The following is a 22,746-nucleotide window of genomic DNA, read 5'->3' as shown; positions in this document are numbered from 1 at the left end:
CAGGCAGACTGTGAAGAGCTACAAAAGAATCTCACAAAACTGAGTGACTGGGCAACAAAATGGCAGATTAAATTCAATGGTGATAAATGCAAAGTAATGCACATTGGAAAACATTATCCCAACTATACATATAAAATGATGGGGTCTAGATTAACTGTTACCACACAAGGAAGTGTCATTGAAGTAATTGTGAATAGTTCTCTGAAAACATCCACTCGATGTGCAGCAGCAATCAAAAAAGCTAGCAGAATGTTAGGAACCATTAAGAAAGGGATAGATAATAAGATAGTACATATCATAATGCCACTATATAAATCTGTAATACGCCCACACTTTGAATACTGAGTGCAGTTCTTGTCACCCCATCTCAAAAAAAGATATGTTAGAATTGGAAAAGATACTCAGAAGGGCAACAAAAATTATTAGGGGTATGGAAAAGCTTCCATATGAAGAGAGAGAAAAAACAACGAAACTTTTCCTCTTGGAAAAGAGATGACTAAGGAGGGATATGATAGAAGTCTACAGAATCATGAAAGGTGTGGAGAAAATTAATTGGGAAGTATTATTTACTCCTTCACATAACACAAGAACCAGGGGTTATCCAATGAAATAACTAGGCAGCAGGTTTAAAACAAACAAAAGGAAGAACTGCTTCACACAGTGCACAGTCAACCTGCGGGGCTCATTGCCAGGGGATGTTGTGAAGGCCAAAACTCCAATGGATTCACAAAAGAATTAGAGAAGTTCCTGGGGAATAGATCCCTCAATGGCTATTAGCCAGGATGGTCAGGGATGCAAGCCCAAGTCCTGGGTGTCCTAAGCTTCTAACTTCCAGAAGCTGGGAGTGGATGTCAGGGGATAGATCACTCAATAATTGCCCTGTTCTGTTCATTCCCTCTGAAGCCTCTGGAATTGGCCACTGTCAGAAGACAGGATACCGGGTTATATAGACCACTGGTCTGACCTATTATGGCCATTCTTATGTTATGTTCTTTAAAAGGGAATGCAATGCAAAAATGGAATACTGGTAAAGCACACATTTCCAAATACCCTTCAGAAAATGCGGGTCCTTTAATAGTATTAAAAAAATGTGCTTGTTCAGACTATTTTCACCCCCACCTCCTTTGTCTTGCTTTTCTTCACCCTTCGTTCTGCATCTGAATATGCCTACACTGGAGCTGGGCAGAGATTTCCAGCTTAAATAGACATACCTGCTACACTAGTGCTAAAATTAGAAGTGTAGGTGCAGCAGTGCAAATAGTGAGAGGGGCTAGCTACCCCAGGTACAATCCCAAATGAAACCCTCAGTACGTATACTACTGCTGCTCACACCATTGTGTCTGCACTTACGTTTTTAGATTCAATAAAAGCTAGCACAGGTATATCTGTATGAGCTGCAAATAACACCACCCGCTCTAGTGTAGACATACCCTAAAACTTTTTCAAAACCTTGGATCTGTGTAGTTCACAGCCACCAGTGTACATCAGGAGTGATTCTTTAGAAGGCAGTGGAGTAAAACTAGTCCCAGCAGATCCAGTCCACTACACACACACACACACCCAGCACCAACCAACCAGCCACTTCATGTCAGCTGCTCCAGACCCTGCCACAGTTAGAGAGCTTTAAGATGCAACTCACTATTCACAGAGGACAACTTTGGAATCCCACAGCAAAAGCAGATTTTTTTTCATTTCCAGCACCAGCAGCTTTTCTTTTCTGTGTTTGAATTGCTGGGAATGTAGGCCCTGAATCAGCAAAGTACCTGTGCATGACTTTAGTAGCCACTGAAGTCAATTGAACCACTCCTGCTTATAGTTAGGTACATGGTTAAGAACCTTGCTGGATCAGGACCTTAATTCTAGACTTGGGGCTTGACAGTTTTTCCTTCAGTACTTACATTTCCAGATATATAATAACTGTGTGTGTTGATTACATATATGTATTATCTTGCTTTCCTAGTATGGCCATAATGCTGAACACTGACAAGAGGGTTAATGCCCTTTTGAAGTTCATTATTATTTGGCTGTTCCACAGTGGCTAGTGTTGTTTTAATGTATAATTTACAGAGCTAGCCTGAGAAAATAAAACCAGATACTGGATTGCCGAAGGGATTGGTACTGGGATTTGGAGCTTTCCTCTCAGTGTTGCCTGTTTGAAGCTAGCACAGACCATTAGTTATTGAAAATTGTTACTGTGTGCTGGCTGTTGGACCCATATGACAAAAATTGATTGTCTCACTCTAGTTCCTGATAGGAAAGAGTCCGGATAATAAAGCCAACACTAAAGTGGCTGTATTTGTACCCTTGGTAGTATTCTTATCAAGGATTGAGAAATGATGGTGATCAACTACTCTCTTACTCCCTGAATTGTACCTTCCAGGTCAGGGCTGAGGCTGGACAGTGTGGGAAAAGTTGTACTGCCGATATACCTCTTTTGTTGCTAACTAAAAGTGTTCAGTACCTTTCACAAGCACGAAGAAAAAAAATCACAATTTTATGTTTAATTATAATAATAAGCAATTTTAGTATTAAAAGGAAAAGGGAACAGAGAAATAGTGGGATGTTGGAAAGAGTGCTTGAAATGCTTAATCGCGATTATTGAAATGTATCTTTGTTGCATATTATCTATCATATTATCAATTACTACCACAGTTTTTAGATGCATGTTAAACTGTCTAGTGGCCATTGCAGTAGAAATTTCCAACCCCTCAATAAAATTAATATTTGGCCTTTGCGAGATACTTTATGCAGTTAAACCTTGATTTAGTAAAGCACTTAAACATGCCTAAACTTAAAGAAGTGCTTGTGTGCTTTGCTGAATCAAGGTCTCATTGGATTAGTGGTGTCTGGATCTAGAGGAGTTTTCAGCCTAATCAAAGACATCAGTGAAACTCTATTCGATTGTTCTGTGTTCATTTTTTAGCTCTCCCTCTATCTTCAGCGTCTGACGGCAACAGCAGAAAAAAACAGAGCAGCTTGAGAGTCAGCATGAAGAGAGATGTAATAATTCAAGCTGTTAGGATTTATTGTTACTACAAGGGAAAATGGAGGATATTGAAAAGATACCCACTACATGGGGTTTTTGATACTTTTCTCCTCCCAGAAAGGAGGGGGAATAGATGTTTGTTTCAATACCATAATATAGAATTAAAAGTCCAATATTTCTGGGTTAATTTTTGACATCTATTCTTTCTGCTTTTGAGAAGCACTCCCCATCTGTTAGCCCCCATGTTGCTGTCCATTCTTAAACTGACTAGAAGCAATGTAATCAATTGATTACCATGAGGTAACAAAAATAGGAGCTGCATTAAAAAAAATCCTAATTTTCTGAAATAAGATATTATTGACTGGTAAGTCTGCTAAGTTCCAGGAAGCTTATGCCAGTAAATATTCGTTTAAAATCAAGATGCATCTGCATATGATGTTTCTATAGTTTAAAACTTGTTAACAAAACAAACATGTTTAGCCTCCTGTTTACTCATCTACAATGTTCTGAGAACCCAGAATGGGGAATCCAGGTAGCAGTGAGAATTGCTTTCTTGCTCTCCACCCTTGTTTGGCTGTGTAAGCAAACTGTGTAATCTGCCAGTTGGCATGATTCAGAAATCTCAACAGGATATCCATCTGCAATAAGGAAGTCAAGAAATACTGTAAATATAAATTTAGATAACTGCCAGACTGAAAGCCATTTGGTATTGGAGTTCATACTGTAGCTGGGAAATAGAGGATATTCTCTTTGGGTCTCAGGTTTAAGTAGGCATCTCAGTAATTAGTTTTAATTTTGTGTTTTGACCCAGCACAGTTATTGTGGACATTGTTGCCTATTGCTATGAAAGCTGCTTGCTAACGGAAAGAAACTTCATTCTAAAACGTCCAATGTATTCATTTGTGTTCCATGTTGTCTTGTCACATCATCCTGTCTTTGCTGATGGCGGCACTACATTGTATAGCACATGGAGCATGATAAAACATGACACAATGTAACCACAAGGCACTGGACACTTAAGAGAAAATCTTCCAGGGTGGCCCAGTGGTCTAGTGGCGGCACAATATGCTGCCACATAGGGTTCAGAGTTCAGTGTTTTCCTCCCAGGCTGGCAGGTGCTGAGATTGCCACCAAGGCACCATGCTGAACCCCAGAGGGGAGGGAAGAAGTACCTCATGTCACTCTGCAGTGAACCCACCTCCCTTCCCCATGCTTGATAGGAAAAACAGCATTAATGGCTTTAGTGAGAGCTGTATTTGGCAGTCATTTCTGGGACACAAGATAGCTGTGCTTTGAGGCCTCCAAGGGGAAAATAGTAGAAAGGAAATAAATGGGGGTGGAGGTCATTCGGAGTTCAAAAACTTCCCTCTGTTCTTTCCCCTACCCCACACATTTCAAAAGGGACAAAAAGAAAGTCTTCCAGAGTTAGTACTGTACCTGGTCTCTGATTCAAATTGCTAGCTAGTCAGCAGTGAGAAAAGAGCCAGCGAGAAAGAAGTCGTGTAGGTAATTGTTCTGCTAGCAGCTTACAGAGGTACAATAGTGGGTGCCATTAAAATCTTGACATTTACCATTTGCAGTGGGTAAATTTAAAGTAGTACTTAATTAAATAGTCTACTTAGTAGTTTCTTTATATTCTTTACATGTTACCTGATTTATGATTCACTGAAGTAAAGGCATGTAAATACACACACCATATTTTACAGTAATTGGCACATCTAATATTCCCCCAGGATGTTTTAAGATAGGCCATTAGGCACCTTTTGTTTAAAATGGACATGTTGGAGACTAATTTAAATTGATATGAAGAAAAGACTGAATCTAAATGCGACAACCACTGAAACATACTTTCAGTGTAAACCATGCAGAGCCATTCACATCTTTATTTTCCTTTTTCTTAAGAGTCATGGTTCAGTGGTCTGAAAATAAGATAGGGAGCAGGAGCTCCTGAATTCCAGTCCTGACTTTGGCATTCCCTTCCCAGTGCATCTGGGCAAGTCACTGAACCTCTGTGCCTCGGTTTCCTCCTTTGTAAAATAGAGAGGATAATCCTCGCCTATCCAACAGCCAACTGGGTTAATCTTTGTAAAGTACTTTGAAAAAGTCTTCTTTTTAGTTGCCCCTCTTCTGAACTGTCCTTCATTGCAGCCCCAGTCTGATTATAATGAAGTAAGCGTATTTATTAAGGAAGAAGAGATAATGTCTTGATGCAGGCAGATAAGAAAGGAGGAGATAATTGCTTTAGGAGGTACAATCTGATCATTTCTATCACTTTGTAAGAATCCCAAGCTCTTTCAGATCAACTAACAATATTTTCATTATAGTAAAAGACAGAAAAAGAGAGAAGAGATGGTGGGGGCAGCAGCTTTGGGTTCTCTCTGATTTGTTGCATTTTACAGTATAACTTCACTATTTATGAAAGTATTTGTTACCATTCTTTACATGTTTCAACATGTCGTTTAAGTTATTTAAAATTTGAATGGCTTTTAAGGTGAGCAGCAAATAGATTGAACAGTCTGATTCCCTGTTGCTACATTTAAGTGAGGTTTTTAAGTAGTATTTAGGTTTCTGTTTCTGAGCAGTATATTTATAGAGACAGGCTTACGTTTTAGTTCTTAATTAGAACTCATGCCAAAAAATGTACTGCTTAGCTATGTTCAATTTTATAAGGTGTTTTGGACATAAGTCAGATTTCCCTTATTTGTTTAAGCATCTCATGCCCTGACAGCTGCTGGATTTTGCTGCAGCTCTGGTGGGCATTTCTGAACTGTACATTAATAATGAAAGTCAGGTAGGAAAACAACAAGGAGAAAAATCCATATATTCATCAGTGCAAAAGTTTGTCATGGTGTTCTGCTAACAAAACACCAGCTTCCACTGGTCTCTGAAACAAAAGGTCCAGAACACATTGGGTACGTCTACATTGCAACAAAACACCCATGGCTGGCCTGTGTCAGGTGACCCAGGTGTAACCCACACACCTTCTGGGTGTGGTGTTCTGTCCCATCTAGTGGCACTGAGACCACTTGAAGAAAGAGAGAGAAAATGAGTCTGCTCTTCAGCCTTAGCTAACAGCCAGTTGGCTTTTAGTTTATGTGGTAGAGGCTCATGCACTAAGCTCCAGAAGTCCCCAGTTCGATCCCGCCCGCCAACAACTGGGGTCTGTCGGCGTTACACAGGCTAGGGCTACGAGGCTATAAAATTGCAGTATAGCCATTTGGACTCTGGGACTCTCCTCTCTCCCCCCTGCAATTTTATAGCCCCACAGCCCAAGCTCAGCAAGCCCAAATCAGTTGACATGAGCCAGCCATGGGTGTTTTATTGCAGTGTAGACACACCCTTAAAAAACTAGACTTCATGCCTAAGAACTTCACATTCACCAGCAGGCATTCTGCCTCCCATAGGACTACTTGGTGCTGCTGGAGTCCACTCAGATCCCTAGCGGCTCTTCTGGTCAGGATGGAGTTGGCTGTATGTTCCATCCATTTTTATTATTTGTTTGTATTGCCGTAGTGCCTAGAGGACCCAATCAGGGATCAAGGCCCCACTGTGCTAGACACTACGCACACACACACACACACAATAAAAGGATAGTCCCTGCACCAGTCTAAGCATATGAGAAAAGTCTGTGAAATCAACAATAAATATGCTCAACTTCACAAGACATGCAAGGCAGCTGCCCCTTATAGGTTCATTTTGGATACGGAAGGGAAAAGGTGTGTTCTGTGGGGAGGGAAAGATAAGAAGAGGACAGAGCACATACCTGTCAGAGATCTTTTTCAGGATGTTTTTCCACATTACAAAACAAAACAAAACCTTCCCGGGGCTTTCTGTTTTATATTCAGTTTATTGTCAATAAATGCATAGAGTTGTTCACATATGGTAATTGCTTATGTTCATATATTTCTTCTTTTTAAAAAACATTCCAGATGGGATACACTCCATTACATGTTGGCTGCCACTATGGAAACATAAAGATTGTTAATTTCCTTCTGCAACACTTTGCTAAAGTTAATGCCAAAACGAAGGTGAGGTTTTCTTTTCCCTTCACTTGGTTTATTTTTTTAAAAAAAAAATCAAAACCCTCTCCTGAGAACACTGCAAACTCTTCTGTTTTTCCATCCTTGGCAGAATGGGTACACCCCTCTACACCAAGCTGCTCAGCAGGGACACACCCATATCATTAACGTCTTGCTCCAGAATGGCGCATCGCCCAATGAACTCACTGTGGTAAGGGACAAGAGAAAAACATATTGTGGGTGGCTTCTTTTCTAGCATGACAATGCTTTCCCGACGGTAAAAAGTGCTGTGCCACTACATCTCAACAATGGAAATGTAGAAGAATGTGGGGCGGGGGACAGTGGGAGAGCATGAATAAAACAGAACAGCCAGCCTGTTATCTCCGCTATGAGACATAGCCACCTTAGTGCTCTACTTTTCCTGAAACACCAACTACTTTAAAATGCATTCGTAAGAGAATATAATTAGGCTTGTCAGAATTCAATTTTTATTTCGACGGATAATATAGATGTTTATTTTTGAGCATTTTTTTCCTATTTTAACCAAGTTAAACTTTCACAGTTACAAGAAATTACGTGGTGACAGCCATGAAAATTATTTAATGACAGTAAATATTGAGATTCAAAATGTTAAAGCTTTATAACCATTAAAATATAAATTGTCAACATCACATGTCAAAATATACGAAGTAAATATCCTGAAACTGAAGTCTAAGAAGTATTTTTCTTATTTTGCCTATCTTTAAATTTCATTATTATTGATGGAATTTTTTTTTCATCTGTTTGGGTCTGTGTGGTGAAATCGACGTTTTCCAACATTTAATGATAAAAATTTAATCCTTCTATTGTACTGGTTATTTCTCTCCTTGCCATTTATGTAAACAGTTAAATGTCTAACGTTACATGTCCTGCTGCTGGAACTTTTTATTGCGTTGACTTATAAACATTTTCTTTGAACTCTGAAGTAAATTTTTACTGAATTTATTACTTGTTCTTATAGCTAAGCATTGTTAATGCATATCCATTTTTATTAATTTTTCAATTCTCAGAATGGGAACACTGCCCTGGCCATTGCTAAACGACTTGGCTACATTTCAGTTGTTGACACATTGAAGATCGTGACAGAAGAGACCATGACTACAATTGTAAGTATAGTATATTTCAATAATGAAATTATTATAACTTTCTTAATCTACAAAGTTATACAAACATGGTATTTAGCTTTGTTGATAGATACCTGCTGAGATTGCAATCTGATTGTTAAAGGTGGCCATACATACTGTTAGTAATATAACATCCGTATGCAGTCAAATATAAAAAAAAAATCATATTTACAGCAAATTTATTTAAAAAGTGCTAAAATTCAAGTAATAAATATCACCAAAATGTATTGCAAAAACCTTACTGAAATTGATTTTTATACACAGTATAAATAAATTGATATATATACACAGTATAAATAACCAGGGTCCCAATCCTTCAACTAGATCTGCATGGGCACAGTGTCCTGCATGTGGCGATCTAATTGCAAGCTTGGGGCCTCAGTGCAGTAACTTTCCTCATATGGTTTTGTAAACAAGCAGAAACCAACATCGATCTCCTCTCTTCTTAAGAGACCCAGTTCTGAATGCCTGCAGTGATTCACTCAGTGCTCTCTCACCCACCAGTACCTTCAAGTAGTAGCGCACAAAATATACTGTTGTAGGGGCTTGCAAATGTCATGATTTAGTTTAAAAGCAGTTCTTCCAAACTGACAAAATTGGATGGAACACCACTAGAAGGGTTTGTGCTGTAATTGTGGGATGCTTCTTGAAGGCAATTAAAAGATTAAGTCCCAGTGTTATCTGTTAGTGTTAAAGGGACACCATCAACTTAAATATGTCATTTCTGTTTGAAAGCATCTCACTGTTGTTTCAGGTAACAGTGCCAGTGACCATAACTGAAAAAGATTAGAGTGAAACATTACTGCTCAATTGTTTTCAGCTCAATTACATTTGACAGTACTTCATCTTTAATCGGGCTCTCTGTTTCTCTTTTAATTAGTTAGTTAGTTTCTCCTGTTGTTTGTGTGTGTCTTTCATACAGCAACGGGGAGAGAGACAAACATTTTTAATAAGAGGAAAGTTTGATTGAAAAAGAATAAAAATTGGCAAGGGATTCAGAGGCAGGCATAGTGCTTAAAAATGACATTGAGCTCATTTTTTGAAACTGACTACATTTCAGATTGATGGTGTCCCTTTGAAAAGAAGACATCTAGGCCCTGGTCCTGCAAACATGCATCAGCATAACTTTACTCATGTCAGTCTTCCTACTGAAGTAAAAGGGTATGGTCACACGGGTGAAGTTACACACATAGACAAGTGTTTGCAGACTCAAAGTCCTGCCATATTAATTTTATAACGAACCACAAAATGTTTGAAATAGATACTTAAGGCTCACTTTATGAACAAGCCCAGTGCTTCCATTGCCTGATTTATTATCATATACTACATTCTCTCTCAAGCAAGCCATTTCAGATTAAGCCAGTTTGAATACCTTTGAATTTAGAAACACTTTTGACTCAGCAACAGGTGATCACTTGTTTGACAACTTTAATCCAGTTAAATTTACAACTTTCCAGATTTAGCACTGACTACAAATAGTTGTTAAATTCATGTTGTAAATTAAGGGAAGCTGGAATTTACTGATGTCTAAGGAACATTTTTAAAATGCTTACGCACGCCAGCCTCAAAAGGAGGAGATATCTAAATTTGGCAGTATAAGTAAGGTGAACCCATTAGAAATAACGCTAATGCCTCAAATATATTTTGTCTGACAGGAAACCTGTTTTTCACCTTTGCTGGTGACCAGTTCCTAGACCCAGACCTTATAATTTAGAGTGTGTGTACATAACTCCTTGCACGGTATCCATATATGTGTTTTGCAATAATAGTGATGACCAGTGTGACACCGGCACTTGTTTGAGAGCTCACATGACATTCTTTGGTGAGCTTGAATGCATGCACCAGGCACAGGAGATTCCTGTACCCTGTATACACTCCCTCTTTGCCCCTTGCCAGTTGGCACTAAGAGGTTCCTGGATCACAGGTATGTTCTCCCAATATTGCTCACTGCTTAATGACAAAATCATCACAATATTAATAGTGTGATGACAATATCTTACGACAGTGGTCGCCAACCCGTTAATCGTGATCTCCGGTGGTGTAGTGGGGCTGCCGCTAAGGCAGGCTCCCTGACGGCTGCAGCCCCACACTGCTCCCGGAAGCAGCCAGCATGCTCCCGTGACCCTGGGGGGTAGGGGTCTCCGTGCGCTGTTCCTGCCTGCAAGCACCACTCCCACAGCTCCCATTGGCTGGGAACAGGAAACCGTGGCCAATTGGAGCTTTGGGGGTGATGCCTGCAGAGAGGGTTAGCGCGCAGAGCCATGTGCCCCCCATCCCAGGAGCTGCAGAGGCGCAGTGGCCCCTTCCGGGAGCAGTGTGGGGCCTGGGCAGGCAGGGAGCCTGCCTTAGCCTCGCTGCACTTCCGTCCATGAGCCGCCCACAGTAAGTGCCGCCACACTCCAACCCCCAGCCCTGAGCCCCCTCTCGGAGCCAGCACCCCATACCCCCTCCTGCACCATAAGTCCCTGCCCCTGCCCCAGTCCTGACCTCCCTCCCAGAGCCTGCACCCCAACACTCTGCCCCAGCCCTGAGCCCCCTCCCAGAGCCAGCACCCTGAACCCTCTCCTGCACCCCAACACTCTGCCCCAGCCCAGAGCCCCCTCCTGCACCCAAACACACTCCCAGAGCTTGCACCCCTCACCCCCTCCTACACCCTAACCCCTGCCCCAGGCTCAGCCCAGAGCCTCCTCCTACACTGCGAACCCCTTGGCCCCAGCCCAGAGCCTACACCCCCTCCCAAACCCCAACCCTCTGCCCCAACCCGTGAAAGTGAGTGAGGGTGCGGGAGAGCGAGCAACGGGGGCGGGGGGTGGAGTGAGCAGGGTGGGGCTTTGGGGAAGGGATGGGGTAGATCCTGGGTTGCTCTTAAATTCAAAAAGTGATCATGGGCATGAGAAGGTTGGAGGCCACTGTCTTACGATGTGACTGACCCTTGTTAACCAATCTTCTCTTATTGTCTTTGACTATGGATCCGTACCTACATAAATTGATATTGTTGGGATGATAAACACCAACGTTCATTTGTACCTCCTACTTTTGACTTATTTCAGAGTAGCAGCCGTGTTAGTCTGTATTCGCAAAAAGAAAAGGAGTACTTGTGGCGCCTTAGAGACTAACCAATTTATTTGAGCATAAGCTTTTGTGAGCTACAGCTCACTTCATCAGATGCATACTGTGGACTAGATTTCCACTCCATACGGCTAAATGCAATGCCTTGCGTAATGACAGGTTTCAGAGTAACAGCCGTGTTAGTCTGTATTCGCAAAAAGAAAAGGAATATTTTTGACTTAGTAAAGGACGTGGATAATCGTTCCCATATTTTTTTCTTTTTCAACTGATGGCTGCTGTACAAAGTTATCAAAAGAAGCGATACTGAGACATCTTGTGCGGATATTTGTTGAAACGCAAACAGCACAAGGTGTTATGAATGATCACATAAATCCTCTTGGTAGCTACAAAGGGTCAGATCGTGAGATAACGATCTGCCTTGGTAAGGGGGTGTGTGCAGTTGCACTGTCCCTGGAGCCCAGAAGGGAGATTGTGACTCTGCTTATCCAGAGAGTGAGTAAACTGCTCTGGGTACTTACCTGGCACAGTTATGCCACCCAGCATGTGGGGAGATGGAGCCAAAGCTTAGCCCAGTCCCCACTCTGTTCTGCCTACCCCCACCTATCCCTCTCACAGAGAGGAGAATGTAGTGGCTTGTGCAGATCGCGCCCATGCTGCTATTCATGTCATGGGGAGCCAGTAAGCCACCATGCTAGCTGGGCACAATCTGCACCACAGAAAAACCATCTAAAGCAAGTGAATGCTGGTTTGAAAAAGCTGGCTAATTTCTTTCATGAATTTTTTTTTCTAAAACTACTATTTAAAGCAAAACAAAATAGGAAAGAAACATCCTCCTTGTTTTTTGAGCACACTGCAGACAGAAAACTGTTAATATTCACCTCTCACAACTGTGGTGTCATCAGCTTCCTTGTGAGTGGCCTGTTATCAAGGCAGTTGGTTGATATATAGAAGACATTCAGGATCAAAAGCTGGCTTTTATCTTTGTTACTTCATGTGCGCTTTCCCTCTTGTCACTTCCATAGCTGTGTTCTATAATTCATTAGCTTATATAAAACCTATATTGCTCTGTCTTAAAATGTGCTAACAAGATAAACTTCAAAATAAAGAAATATAGTTAGATATGCTGGATAATAAGCACCAATCACCACTGCTTCTCTGTCTTTTTAGCACCTCTCTTCATACCTTCTCTAAAAGTTACTTATCTCTAGGGAGATTCTAAAATATTTTTCTACAACAGGAATAAGGTTTATTGAACAGCTGACATCATAACAAAGAGTTGTAGGAGAGCAGCATAAACAGAAACTTGTTATCTCAAGCTCAGGCTTGTAGAGATCTAGATAATTGTAGGACAAGGATTTTTACTGTTGCACACTGAGAACTCCAAATATAGGAGGCTCATTCGTAGACTGTACAACTAATGAACTAGTTGGGTTCATGTCACATAGGTAAGAAGATATATTATTTAATATGTGCTATAAGTAGAGAAAAGTTGCATTACATCAAATTGTGAATTAGACTACAAGAAATGTACGGTACAAAAAGGACTTCACAGCCCAAAATGCCTTTTAGTTTAGACACAGCTCTAGTCACAGAAACCCAGAAAACAGTTTTTATTAAAATCAAGATGTTGGTAATCAGTCACCAACAACATTGTGTGGTGCATTGTAGACTCTTGGCACTTTGAGATAGAATCTGAATTACTGAGGGCATTAGATTCTCCTGTCACGTAGTCATCTAATTTAAAGATCTTTTGAGGATATTCGGCCAAATCTATCCCAGCTGTAATTCCATTTAAGGTGGTACAAAGGGTGAATATGGGTTAGTGTATTGTGATTTTTTTTACCCATACTGTAATAAAACTCTAATAATAACTGAATAAATTATGTATATGATCTTTGATCCATACAATTCAGTCTGTATAGACATGGCTGAGGCAAAATCTTTGAACATGCATTGACAGAACCTTCTAAAGCTGGTAGTTTAACCTTAAATAATTCCCACAGAACAAAATGAGTGTAAGGTCTTTAATAAGTTCTAAGCTACTTTGCTCATGAAGGAATGCTTCCATTATATCAAATGAGGACAAGAGCCAGAGAGACATAAACTTGCCACAGAATTATTTATGAAGCTAGACAAAAATAAAGTATATAAAGGTAAATGAAGAATGACAAGCTTAAAAGTTTGGATCAAAGACCACAACCAGAATCTTTTCAGTCATTTTTCCTCCTAAAACTTTGTTAATCGTTTGTGAACTTTGTGTCTGATGACTGGGAAATAACAGTGGTAGAATAAGTGGAAACACAAATGTGAGCATATCTTTGAATTTCGCTCAGCATTCCGGCTTGGATACAGCTATACCAAACCTGTACAGATTTTTCTGTAGGATCCAAAACATCATTCGTGCTTGACTGCTCTCTTACTTCAAAGTTTGTGGTTCCGTTAGGGTTTCAATATCCCCTTTTTTATTAAACCAGCAGGTCAGCTCTGAGCTATCTTGTCATATATAGCTACTTTAAATGAAGATTTCAGGCATGCAAACTCAGCTTTCCCCAAATCTAAGTCTTCTTATACTGCTCCCTGAACCTGAATGAGAATAAATGATAGAAGTAAAAATCAGCCATCTGAATGCATTCTGTGCAAAATTTTCTGATGAATATCATAGATTACCATAATATTATTACAGTTGTCACTATGGAAAATATAGGCAGTTCAAGGTGAGGTATGTATTTAAAAATATTGCAGAGAAAATTAGCTCCAAAATCACAAAATAGTCCGATGCAGGAAGCAGGAAACTTCACACAGCAGAAAAGGACTTAATAGGTTAGGGCTAGATTGTGTTACTCTTGCTCCCATTAAAGTCAATGGGACTGTAGAAAGAGTAAGGTACTACTTTAGGCTCCTATTTTTACAGACATCTTGGCCTTAAATTCTTTCACTGTACTTGTTTCTTTTATGTGATATGATCATTTTTTGGATCCTCAGAGCATTCTATCTGCTGTATGAACTTGAATATAGTTAAATATATTGATATAATATTAGGTAGTTTTATTATTTGAATGTACTGTATTTCATAATTATATGCAGCTACATGTTGAAACTGCAGAAAATAAAATAAAGGCTTATTCTGCTAATTTCAGATCATAAATGTGGCCTGTCATGTATTTTAACTTATAAATGTAACAATAAATTATTGTTTTTCTGATGAAAATGTCTGAACTTTGAAATGATCTTATTATGTTTAACAGACTGTCACAGAAAAGCATAAAATGAATGTACCAGAAACTATGAATGAAGTTCTTGACATGTCTGATGATGAAGGTATGCAAAAACAGAAATTTTTATTTACTTTTAAAATTCTATTTGTTGTATCATAGATTGTTTGTTAAATTCTTCGCCCCGCCCCATTGGATAATCGTTGTTGCAAAAAAAAATTATTAGTTATGACATTATATTATTTTGTTGACATATCAGTGCTCTACATATTTACTTATATTGTTTACTTAAATCATGCAGTACGTAAAGCCTACACCCCTGAAATTCTCAGTGATGGTGAATATATGTCAGATGTTGAAGAAGGTATTTGTGCATTTTTGTATTGCGGTGATATTTAACTTCAACATTTTCATTTTATTTTCTAACTTTAGAAATAATCTCTTTTTTTCACTAACTTTTCTTATTACCCTACTAGCAAGAATCAGTACGTTAGACCAGAGTACTTCAGAAAATTGTTTGATTTACTGCTAACATGCTAATTTTGCCCAGATCTTTTGCTTCACTATTTTAAAATCAAATTGCCAATAATTTTCTGGAATATTCTTTCTGCTGCTGCTGCTGCTTCATAAATAGAGTTGGTTTAGTATTTTATTTTAAAAACTAAACATTTGCCCAAGAGATAAATATACACATTCTTGGGAAGAAACAGCTGACAACAGGAGATAACTTCTGAAAGGATCAGGTATAAATTTTACATTTCTAGTGTCTACCCTCCACAAAAGTGAATTATGGGATTATTCATTTGATACTGAAGACATACCCTGGTAAAATGAGATTTCAGAGTATAAAATCCCAATCATCATTTAGTGTAATGTCGCATAAGTGCAAGTTACATTTGCACTGAATAAGACACTATATTGTACTTAAAAGAAGATGACTCCCATTTTGGTAGGACCACAGCAAATACAGTAATTGGGAATGGTGGGCATTACTGGATATGAGTCAACAGTGTGCCCTTGTTGCCAAGAAGGTCAGTGGCATTTTGGGATGTATAAGTAGAGGCATTGCTAGCAGATAGAGGGACGTGATCGTTCCCCTCTATTCAACATTGGTGAAGCCTCATCTGGAGTAATGTGTCCAGTTTTGGGCCCCACACTATAAGAAGGATGTGAAAAAACTGGAAAATGGAGGGCAACAAAAATGATTAGGGGATTTATGAGGAGAGGCTGAGGTTAACTGGGATTGTTTAGTCTGTGGAAGAGAAGAATGAGGGGGGATTTGGTAGCTGCTTTCAACTACCTGAAAGGGGGTTCCAAAGAGGATGGCTCTAGACTGTTCTCAGTGGTAGCAGATGACAGAATGAGGCGTAATGGTCTCAAGTTGCAGTGGGGGAGGTTTAGGTTGGATATTAGGAAAAACTTTTTCACTAGGAGGATGCTGAAGCACTGGAATGCGTTACCTAGGGAGGTGGTGGAATCTCCTTCCTTTGAAGTTTTTAAAGTCAGGCTTGACAAAGCCCTGGCTGGGATGATTTAGTTGGGGATTGGTCCTGCTTTGAGCAGGGGGTTGGACTAGGTGACCTCCTGAGGTCCCTTCCAACTCTGATATTCTATGATTCTATGACTGCCGATACAGTGCTAGACTCAGACACAGAGCTGTGCCACCCCAAGAAGAGCCCTGAGAAGGTACTGTGGCTCAGAGAGGGCCTAATTAATCAGGCTTTCTGTAGTGAACTCTATAGGGGCTGCAATAGAGCCCATTGGTCTTCAACACCATCTGGGGATTTTGAGCCACTGAACCATCCCAGTGGTTTGTGGTCCCAATCACCCCCTCTATGCTGGCCTGTTCATGGCTAGCACAGAGACATCCTCCACAGTACCCAGATTATTTTCTAGGGGGTTAATAGAATGTAACCAGGAGGGACCGAAACAATGCCATTCCTGAAAGTCTGTTGTTGATGGGGTTTTTCTGTTTGTTTTTAAATGTTCCAAACTGAAGGAAGCTGTCTAGCTCCATGAGCCATATAGTTTTACAGCTGGGTAAAGTTTCAGGAGTTTGATTATTCACACTTGTGTGAAGCCAGATCTTTGGATAGAAATAAGAATATTTTCCTCTGTTCAGAAGCCCACCTGGAGGCTTCTTCACCTGCTTTCTCCCTCCATCTGTACAGCCACGGAGGTTAATAGGTGCAGAGAGCCTTGCTCTTCGTGCTTGGATGAATTTCTCCATAAAGCTGAAGATACCATAGCACCACACAGAGACCATAATCAAAAAATCAAACAGAGATTCTGCAATTATGAAGAAAGAAATGACAGTATTTTGTACGCTACCCATTCTATTCCTATTAGCTTGCATGATAGCTGTAACTTCTCCCAGTGTAGTAGTAGCTGCTATAGCAGTGGTCTCAGTTTTCCTCTCAAACTCTTTATTTAGACTTTCCTGATTCCATGCTTTGTGAAATGTTTATTTTTACTTTCTTTTATAGTATTTTAAACTTTAGAAAATAAGGCCATTTTAGCCAGTCACTATGTTGAAATAATGTTTAATTTATGTGCTGAATCTCTTCTTTTAAAATTTCCACCAAGATGTTCCCATTATTATATAACTCCAACTGGATAACAATGTTGTTTTACATTTGTGGTTAAAAATAAAAGTTTTAGACTATCATTTATATTTGTACTCTTCACATTCAAGTGCAAAATTATTGTAGCTTACCTGAACATCATTATTACTCAAGAAAGAAATAATATTTTGTTATATTTCAGTGCTAGAATTAAGACTGATGCAGTATTTGAGAAATGTTCAAATATGAAATGATAATCTCAGAATTTGACTGAAAATGTTGCTTTTATTAATGTGTTGCAGCATCTGCAAAGACGATGCAAAGTTCAAACAGACTCACAGTAATAGTCTTGAGGTCTGTGGCAAGCTGAAGAGTTTACTAACAATTATTTTTAAAAGGCCAATTTAAAAATATAAATAGATTATGAAACAATTTAGATAGAGGAAGCAATCAGTTTGGTATATAATGAACCCAAGACATATAGTTGTCAGACCTTATCTCTGTGAATAGGATTTCAGATTAATAAATAGATATTTTATTAACCCATGATGATGCATTCAAAGGTGCAGTGTGTGTGTGTGTGTGAGAGAGAGAGAGAGAGATCTTTTTTTCTTTTAGATTGCCGACTCCTCAGGAGAGGAGCTGTTTTTATTTTGTGTCTTGTTCAGCATCAAGCACACCTTTGGTGGTTAACAAATAAATAATAATAATAAATTATGGGTTTTGATACCCTCCCCCCATAAATCTTCAGTGCTGGCCAAGGATGTAGATGCAAAAAACCCATTTAAAATCATGAGAATCAATACATTCAGGGTAACAAAGACTAACTGCTACAAAGAACCTGGAATGGCTAGGTAAATAATAGCTATTGTAAATAGTCTAGTGCCCCAGTTGAGAAGTGCACTAGCCTCACCTCCAGGGAGCTGGTTTCAAACTGAATAAATTAAAGCAGAGAGTGGCACAAACTAATACTGCAGATCCATACAATCCCTAACTTAATTAAAGTTTGGATCATGAACCAAGATGCAGCTCAGACCCATATCTAGTTACAGGTGACAATGAGTTTTGGAATCTCTTACTCCTAAACCATAAGGTGCAAATACCCACATGCAACACCCATCCTCCTAACTGGTAGTCTCCACATTAGAGAGACAAAAGACTTGGATACACTAGGCATGTCTTATGGGGGCAGGACTAAAGGGCATTGACAAATGTGTGGGGAAACTGTCACTTTGTTTGCCCAAATTATGTCTTGTTTCCAGTAAATGAATATTTACATGGCAGACGTGTAATTGATTTTCTCCACTGAGGGCGGATTGGTTTAGGAGCAACCCAGATCACAAAGAAGATTCTCGCTCTTCTTTTTCTCCTTCCAAAGCTGGAAATGTTCCAAACCTGAGTCATACATGCTTACTTTAGAAACTGTACCCAACATGGATTAAATGCTTGGAAGCAGCTAAGGTACAAAAAAAGAAGCCACCATAGTCATCGACACCAGGGTACGTCTTAATGGAAAAATTAACACTGAACTTCTTCCTCAGATGATAAGTAATTTACTTAAATGTAGGGAGATTCTATTCCATGTGCAAACTCAACTTTAATGATACTTTTAAAGAAATTCCAGATACTGTACAAGTGAAACCTGAACATATAAGAGCTAGATTTTTCCCTGAGTGCTATTGTTTGCTTCTGTGAAGGCTTTCTGTTATGTCCATATGTAGGCTTGTGTTTCAAGCTCCATGAAGTTGCTTGGAGAACTAGGTTAGGATCCTGTAGCTAGTAGAGGTCAGGATGGACTTGACTCAAATTCCCAGGCAGTCATTGATGTTGAAGGACAAACTATTGTCTGCCTTAGGGCTCTAGGTAACTCCTGCCTGAGCAGCCACATCCAACAGATTGAATGCATCCTGCATGGCACATGCCAGGATTTTAACCTTGTGGAGTAAACTAGAAGCCCTGCTGCTGCTGACATATCAAGGCTAATTGACAACAGGCAATTAAAGTTGATGCAAGGGAAGGTGAGCTAAAGCTGTAGCAGGGAGAAGGGAGCAAGTGGAGGGTATCCTGAGATGCAGTATCAGTACTTGCATGAAGCTCTTTCTTTATGTTGGCCCTTGGAGTTTCATTTTCTTTTTAGACTTGGGTAGGTGCAGACAAACTTTTCAATTTAAACAACAATTAAACTCCCAAAAAGCTGATCTAACCCATATGTTGAAGATTCCTATCTTGATGTAACTAAATGTCACACAGATCAGCCCATCAAACACTACTGGACAGACACTCTTCTAGGTCATCAGAGTATATTGTTGGGCCCCCGGGGAACATGGAAGGAACTGGAGGATAACAGGAAGCAACGAGGAGAGACTAAATCATTGCCATTCCTGAAAGTCTTTTGTTGATGGGGGTTTTGTTTTTAAATATTGAGAACTGAAGGAATCTGTCTAGCTCCATATGCAATATAATTTTACAGCTGGGTAAGGTTTGAGGCGTTTGATATTCATATTTATTCATACTTGTGTGAAGCCAGGTCTTTGGACAGAAATTAGAATATGCTCCTCTGTGCAACAGGTTTGTCATCTGTCCTTTTTTCCTGTGGAGCTGGCTTGATTTTTATGGGAAAAATATATAACAAACTGGCTACTATCTGTAGTATCAAATGACCTCTAAATAATGTTTGTACCTATGTTTATCCAGGGATAATAAAGATGATATTTTCTTCCTTCATAAAACACAGTTTCAGTCTGTAGTGTAATAGGAAAGAAGAGATGAAGGATGCCAAGTTGTAACACAACACAGAGGGAGTCAGTCTTCAGACTGTTTTCCACTAGATACTTCATCTCTTAGTATTACTTCACCTAGCATAACTTTGTCTGAAAATGTATTTTATCCGCAGTATTTCTTCTGAGTTCATATTCCTTGCAAACACAGTATTCTTGTCATCTGAGCCAGAAAGGATTAGGTTTCAACATCTCAACTTCGTTTTATTATACACAGCCAGATTGTCTGAGTTTATTGCATCCATTTTACTTGAGTCTCCCACAGAATTAAAAGAAAGTGTGTCAAATTCTTTGGAATGACCATGTCCAACATGTAATATTTTTTTTATTCTACTGGATGTAAAAATGACTATACAGCCTGATGGAAGTATTCTATCAAGGTAATCCAGCTCACAATTAGATTAGCAATGATACAGGATAATCTCTGAAGTATAGTTTCTGCAGCTCAGCCAGAAGAGCCATTTCAACATTCCCAGCTGTAAATCTCCTTGCCACTAACACACAGCTCCTACAAATGGTGTCTTGAATCTCGACATTCTTGTCCATCTGTTGAAGTGGCAGGATGCCTTCTCTTCACTTCTTTTCTGAAGGGGATATATACTGACAATGGTAGGCTTAGCTGGCCAATCTGGCAAACATAATGCCTTCTGCAGGAAGTCCTTTCTCTGTGCCAGTACTACTACATATCTGCTTACAGTGTATCATACCCATTCATGTTTAGATACATTGAACTCTGAAACAATGCCTTTATTCTGGTTCCATTTTCCCAACTTCCTTTTCCAGTTGTCATTCTTGTTTGCTGCGTGACCGGTCCACCTTGTCTTCTTGAAGTTTATCAAATGCACCTATCAAATTAGTATCTAAGAGTAATACTTTTCCTTCAGGGATTACAACATCCAGAAAAGCACAAGGAGAAGGTGAGGTCTTGTCCCATGTTTCCTGCACACTGGTTTGTGAAGTGGAACTGTCACTCCGGTGGGGAGCAATGCGTGTTATCCTTAAGCGTGGGGTACATGCACATCCCCTGGGTGCACAAGGCAACCTGGGAGAGATTGTGCTTTCTGAGGTAGAGTTTATTCCTAATGCTTCTGAACGAGTAATACAGCTCCATACTGCCCCTATCCATGGCTTTGTGCAAATCACTGTCCAACTCTAATGATGTAACTCTGTATGTCCCAAGCACAAAATGTTTGTATCAATTATTAGTCCTCAGGGAAAAGTTTCCAAGTCTAAAGTACAAGATTTGGACCAAAAGCTCTCTTCTCTAATTCCTGGGGAAAGTAAACCTTTAGTGATATGAACTGTTTTTTCTCCATTATGGTTTGTGTGGTTACAGTGTAACTGTCTCTTTTTTGTATATTTTTATAAGTGTAAAGCTCTTTTTGTAGTTTAAACACAAATTAGAATGGACAGAGGTTATAGACTATTTCATGTCCCTTGCCCCGGATGTACGTCAACTGTATTCCTGATCCCTCTGCTCCAGTAGCCTACCATAAGCCTGAATTCCTGGTTGATTTTCCTCAAACATATCTCAAAAGTAATGTCTAGTAGAACCTGAAACAAGTTATTTACATAAATGGGTATGTATTTAAGAATTTAAACAGAGATCGTATAGATCCACATGGGAAGATCTTACAACATAATGCAATGATAGGAGAATATTGCTACTTTTCCCATTACATCTAGTAGAGAAAAAATATACTAGAGAAAGGAAAGTAATTTTTATTTAGGATACAGCTTGAAGCCATGAAAATAGTCATCCCATTGTTGTTAATCTGGCTCATTGGATTTACCTAGGCTCAGATTTGTTTGCACCTGTTGCATCTTTTCATTGGCAAAGATTTTTACTTCATCAGGGGATTGAAGTTTGTCTTCCAAATAATACTCTGCATCACAGGATGGTATGGTAAAGAAGATTTAATGTCCAGTACCTGCTGTTGAAGTTTGACCTAGCAAATGTTTGTTTTATAATCAGAGTTGGGAAATAGTCTTGGCATATTCCCACACGACTTCCTTTAGATCAGGAATTTGTCGGAGCTTCTGACCACCTTCAAAATCATACGCCTTATTGGTAAATTCTCCAGTGATGACAAGTGTCTTGGATGGCGGCAGATTTTTCCTGAAATGGCACTGATGATTCTGAAGATCCTAGGAATGAAATGAGCCTATTTGTTTGCTTTGTGGTGCTGGGTTTTTACTGTATAATGTGACCAGGCTACGATCTAGAATCTTTGTATGTGAGTTGCAGATTTTGGATTTTGGCTTTTTTTCTACAAATAATCAATTTTATAATTATAGATCTTCCTAATAACAAAGCAGAAGTAAAGCTCTGCTTATAAACTAGAGAGGAATAAGGGTAGGGTGACGAGTTGTCCTGTTTTTAAAGGGACAGTCCTGTATGTAAACCCTCCTGTAGGTGTCACGACTTTTTCTTAAAACCAGGCAAATTGTCCCATATTTTCTGTCTCCTCTCCTCCCCCCAGTACTGGTGGGTCCTGCTGATGGCCGGATCCCTGTCCACCAGCGGTGAGTGTGGGGGCTGATGATGGGATGGGGGTGCAAGGCTGGGGCCATCCACTCCCCCTGCCGGTCTGTCAGCACAGATCCTGCTGCATGCCAGCTCTCAGCCAGGAGGGCCCTGTCCTGTTTTTGGCCGGTGCTGGGTGCACACTGTGAGCTGCGGTAGCTGGTGTGTGTGGGCAGGCGCCAGGTGGCAGCTGGTTATGTGTCACCTCTGTGGCCCACCCCTCCGCCCTTTACAAGCTCCCCCTCTCGCTGTCCTCTCCCTGCTTTGCCCCTTCACCTTTCCCCACCCTGCTGCTCCTCCATATCCCCTTGGTGGGGAGCGACCCGCTCCCAGCGCTGTGTGGAGGACCAGCCCCTGGTTGGAGCGCTCAGCTCACCAACAGCCTGGCTAACAGGCTCCTTCCTCTCCCTCTACCTCTGGCTGGGCCGC

General features: G+C 40.0%; 1 protein-coding gene across 2 annotated transcripts in view; it reads left to right on the top strand.

Moving 5' to 3' along the window:
* ANK3 (ankyrin 3) overlaps positions 1-22,746 on the top strand; it is a 290,556-nt gene that overhangs the window by 180,863 nt on the left and 86,947 nt on the right. For both annotated transcript variants that reach the window (XM_077823435.1, XM_077823434.1), the window contains exons 19-23: positions 6,916-7,014; positions 7,118-7,216; positions 8,055-8,150; positions 14,483-14,555; positions 14,751-14,813. In XM_077823435.1, coding sequence (XP_077679561.1) covers positions 6,916-7,014; positions 7,118-7,216; positions 8,055-8,150; positions 14,483-14,555; positions 14,751-14,813 — 430 coding nt within the window. The remainder of the gene's footprint in view (positions 1-6,915; positions 7,015-7,117; positions 7,217-8,054; positions 8,151-14,482; positions 14,556-14,750; positions 14,814-22,746) is intronic.

This window comes from Eretmochelys imbricata, chromosome 7 (assembly GCF_965152235.1).
Source record: "Eretmochelys imbricata isolate rEreImb1 chromosome 7, rEreImb1.hap1, whole genome shotgun sequence".
Taxonomy (NCBI): Eukaryota; Metazoa; Chordata; order Testudines; family Cheloniidae; genus Eretmochelys; species Eretmochelys imbricata.
The sequence above is the reverse complement of the archived record's forward strand: the minus strand, read 5'-3'. Positions and strand labels throughout refer to the sequence as shown.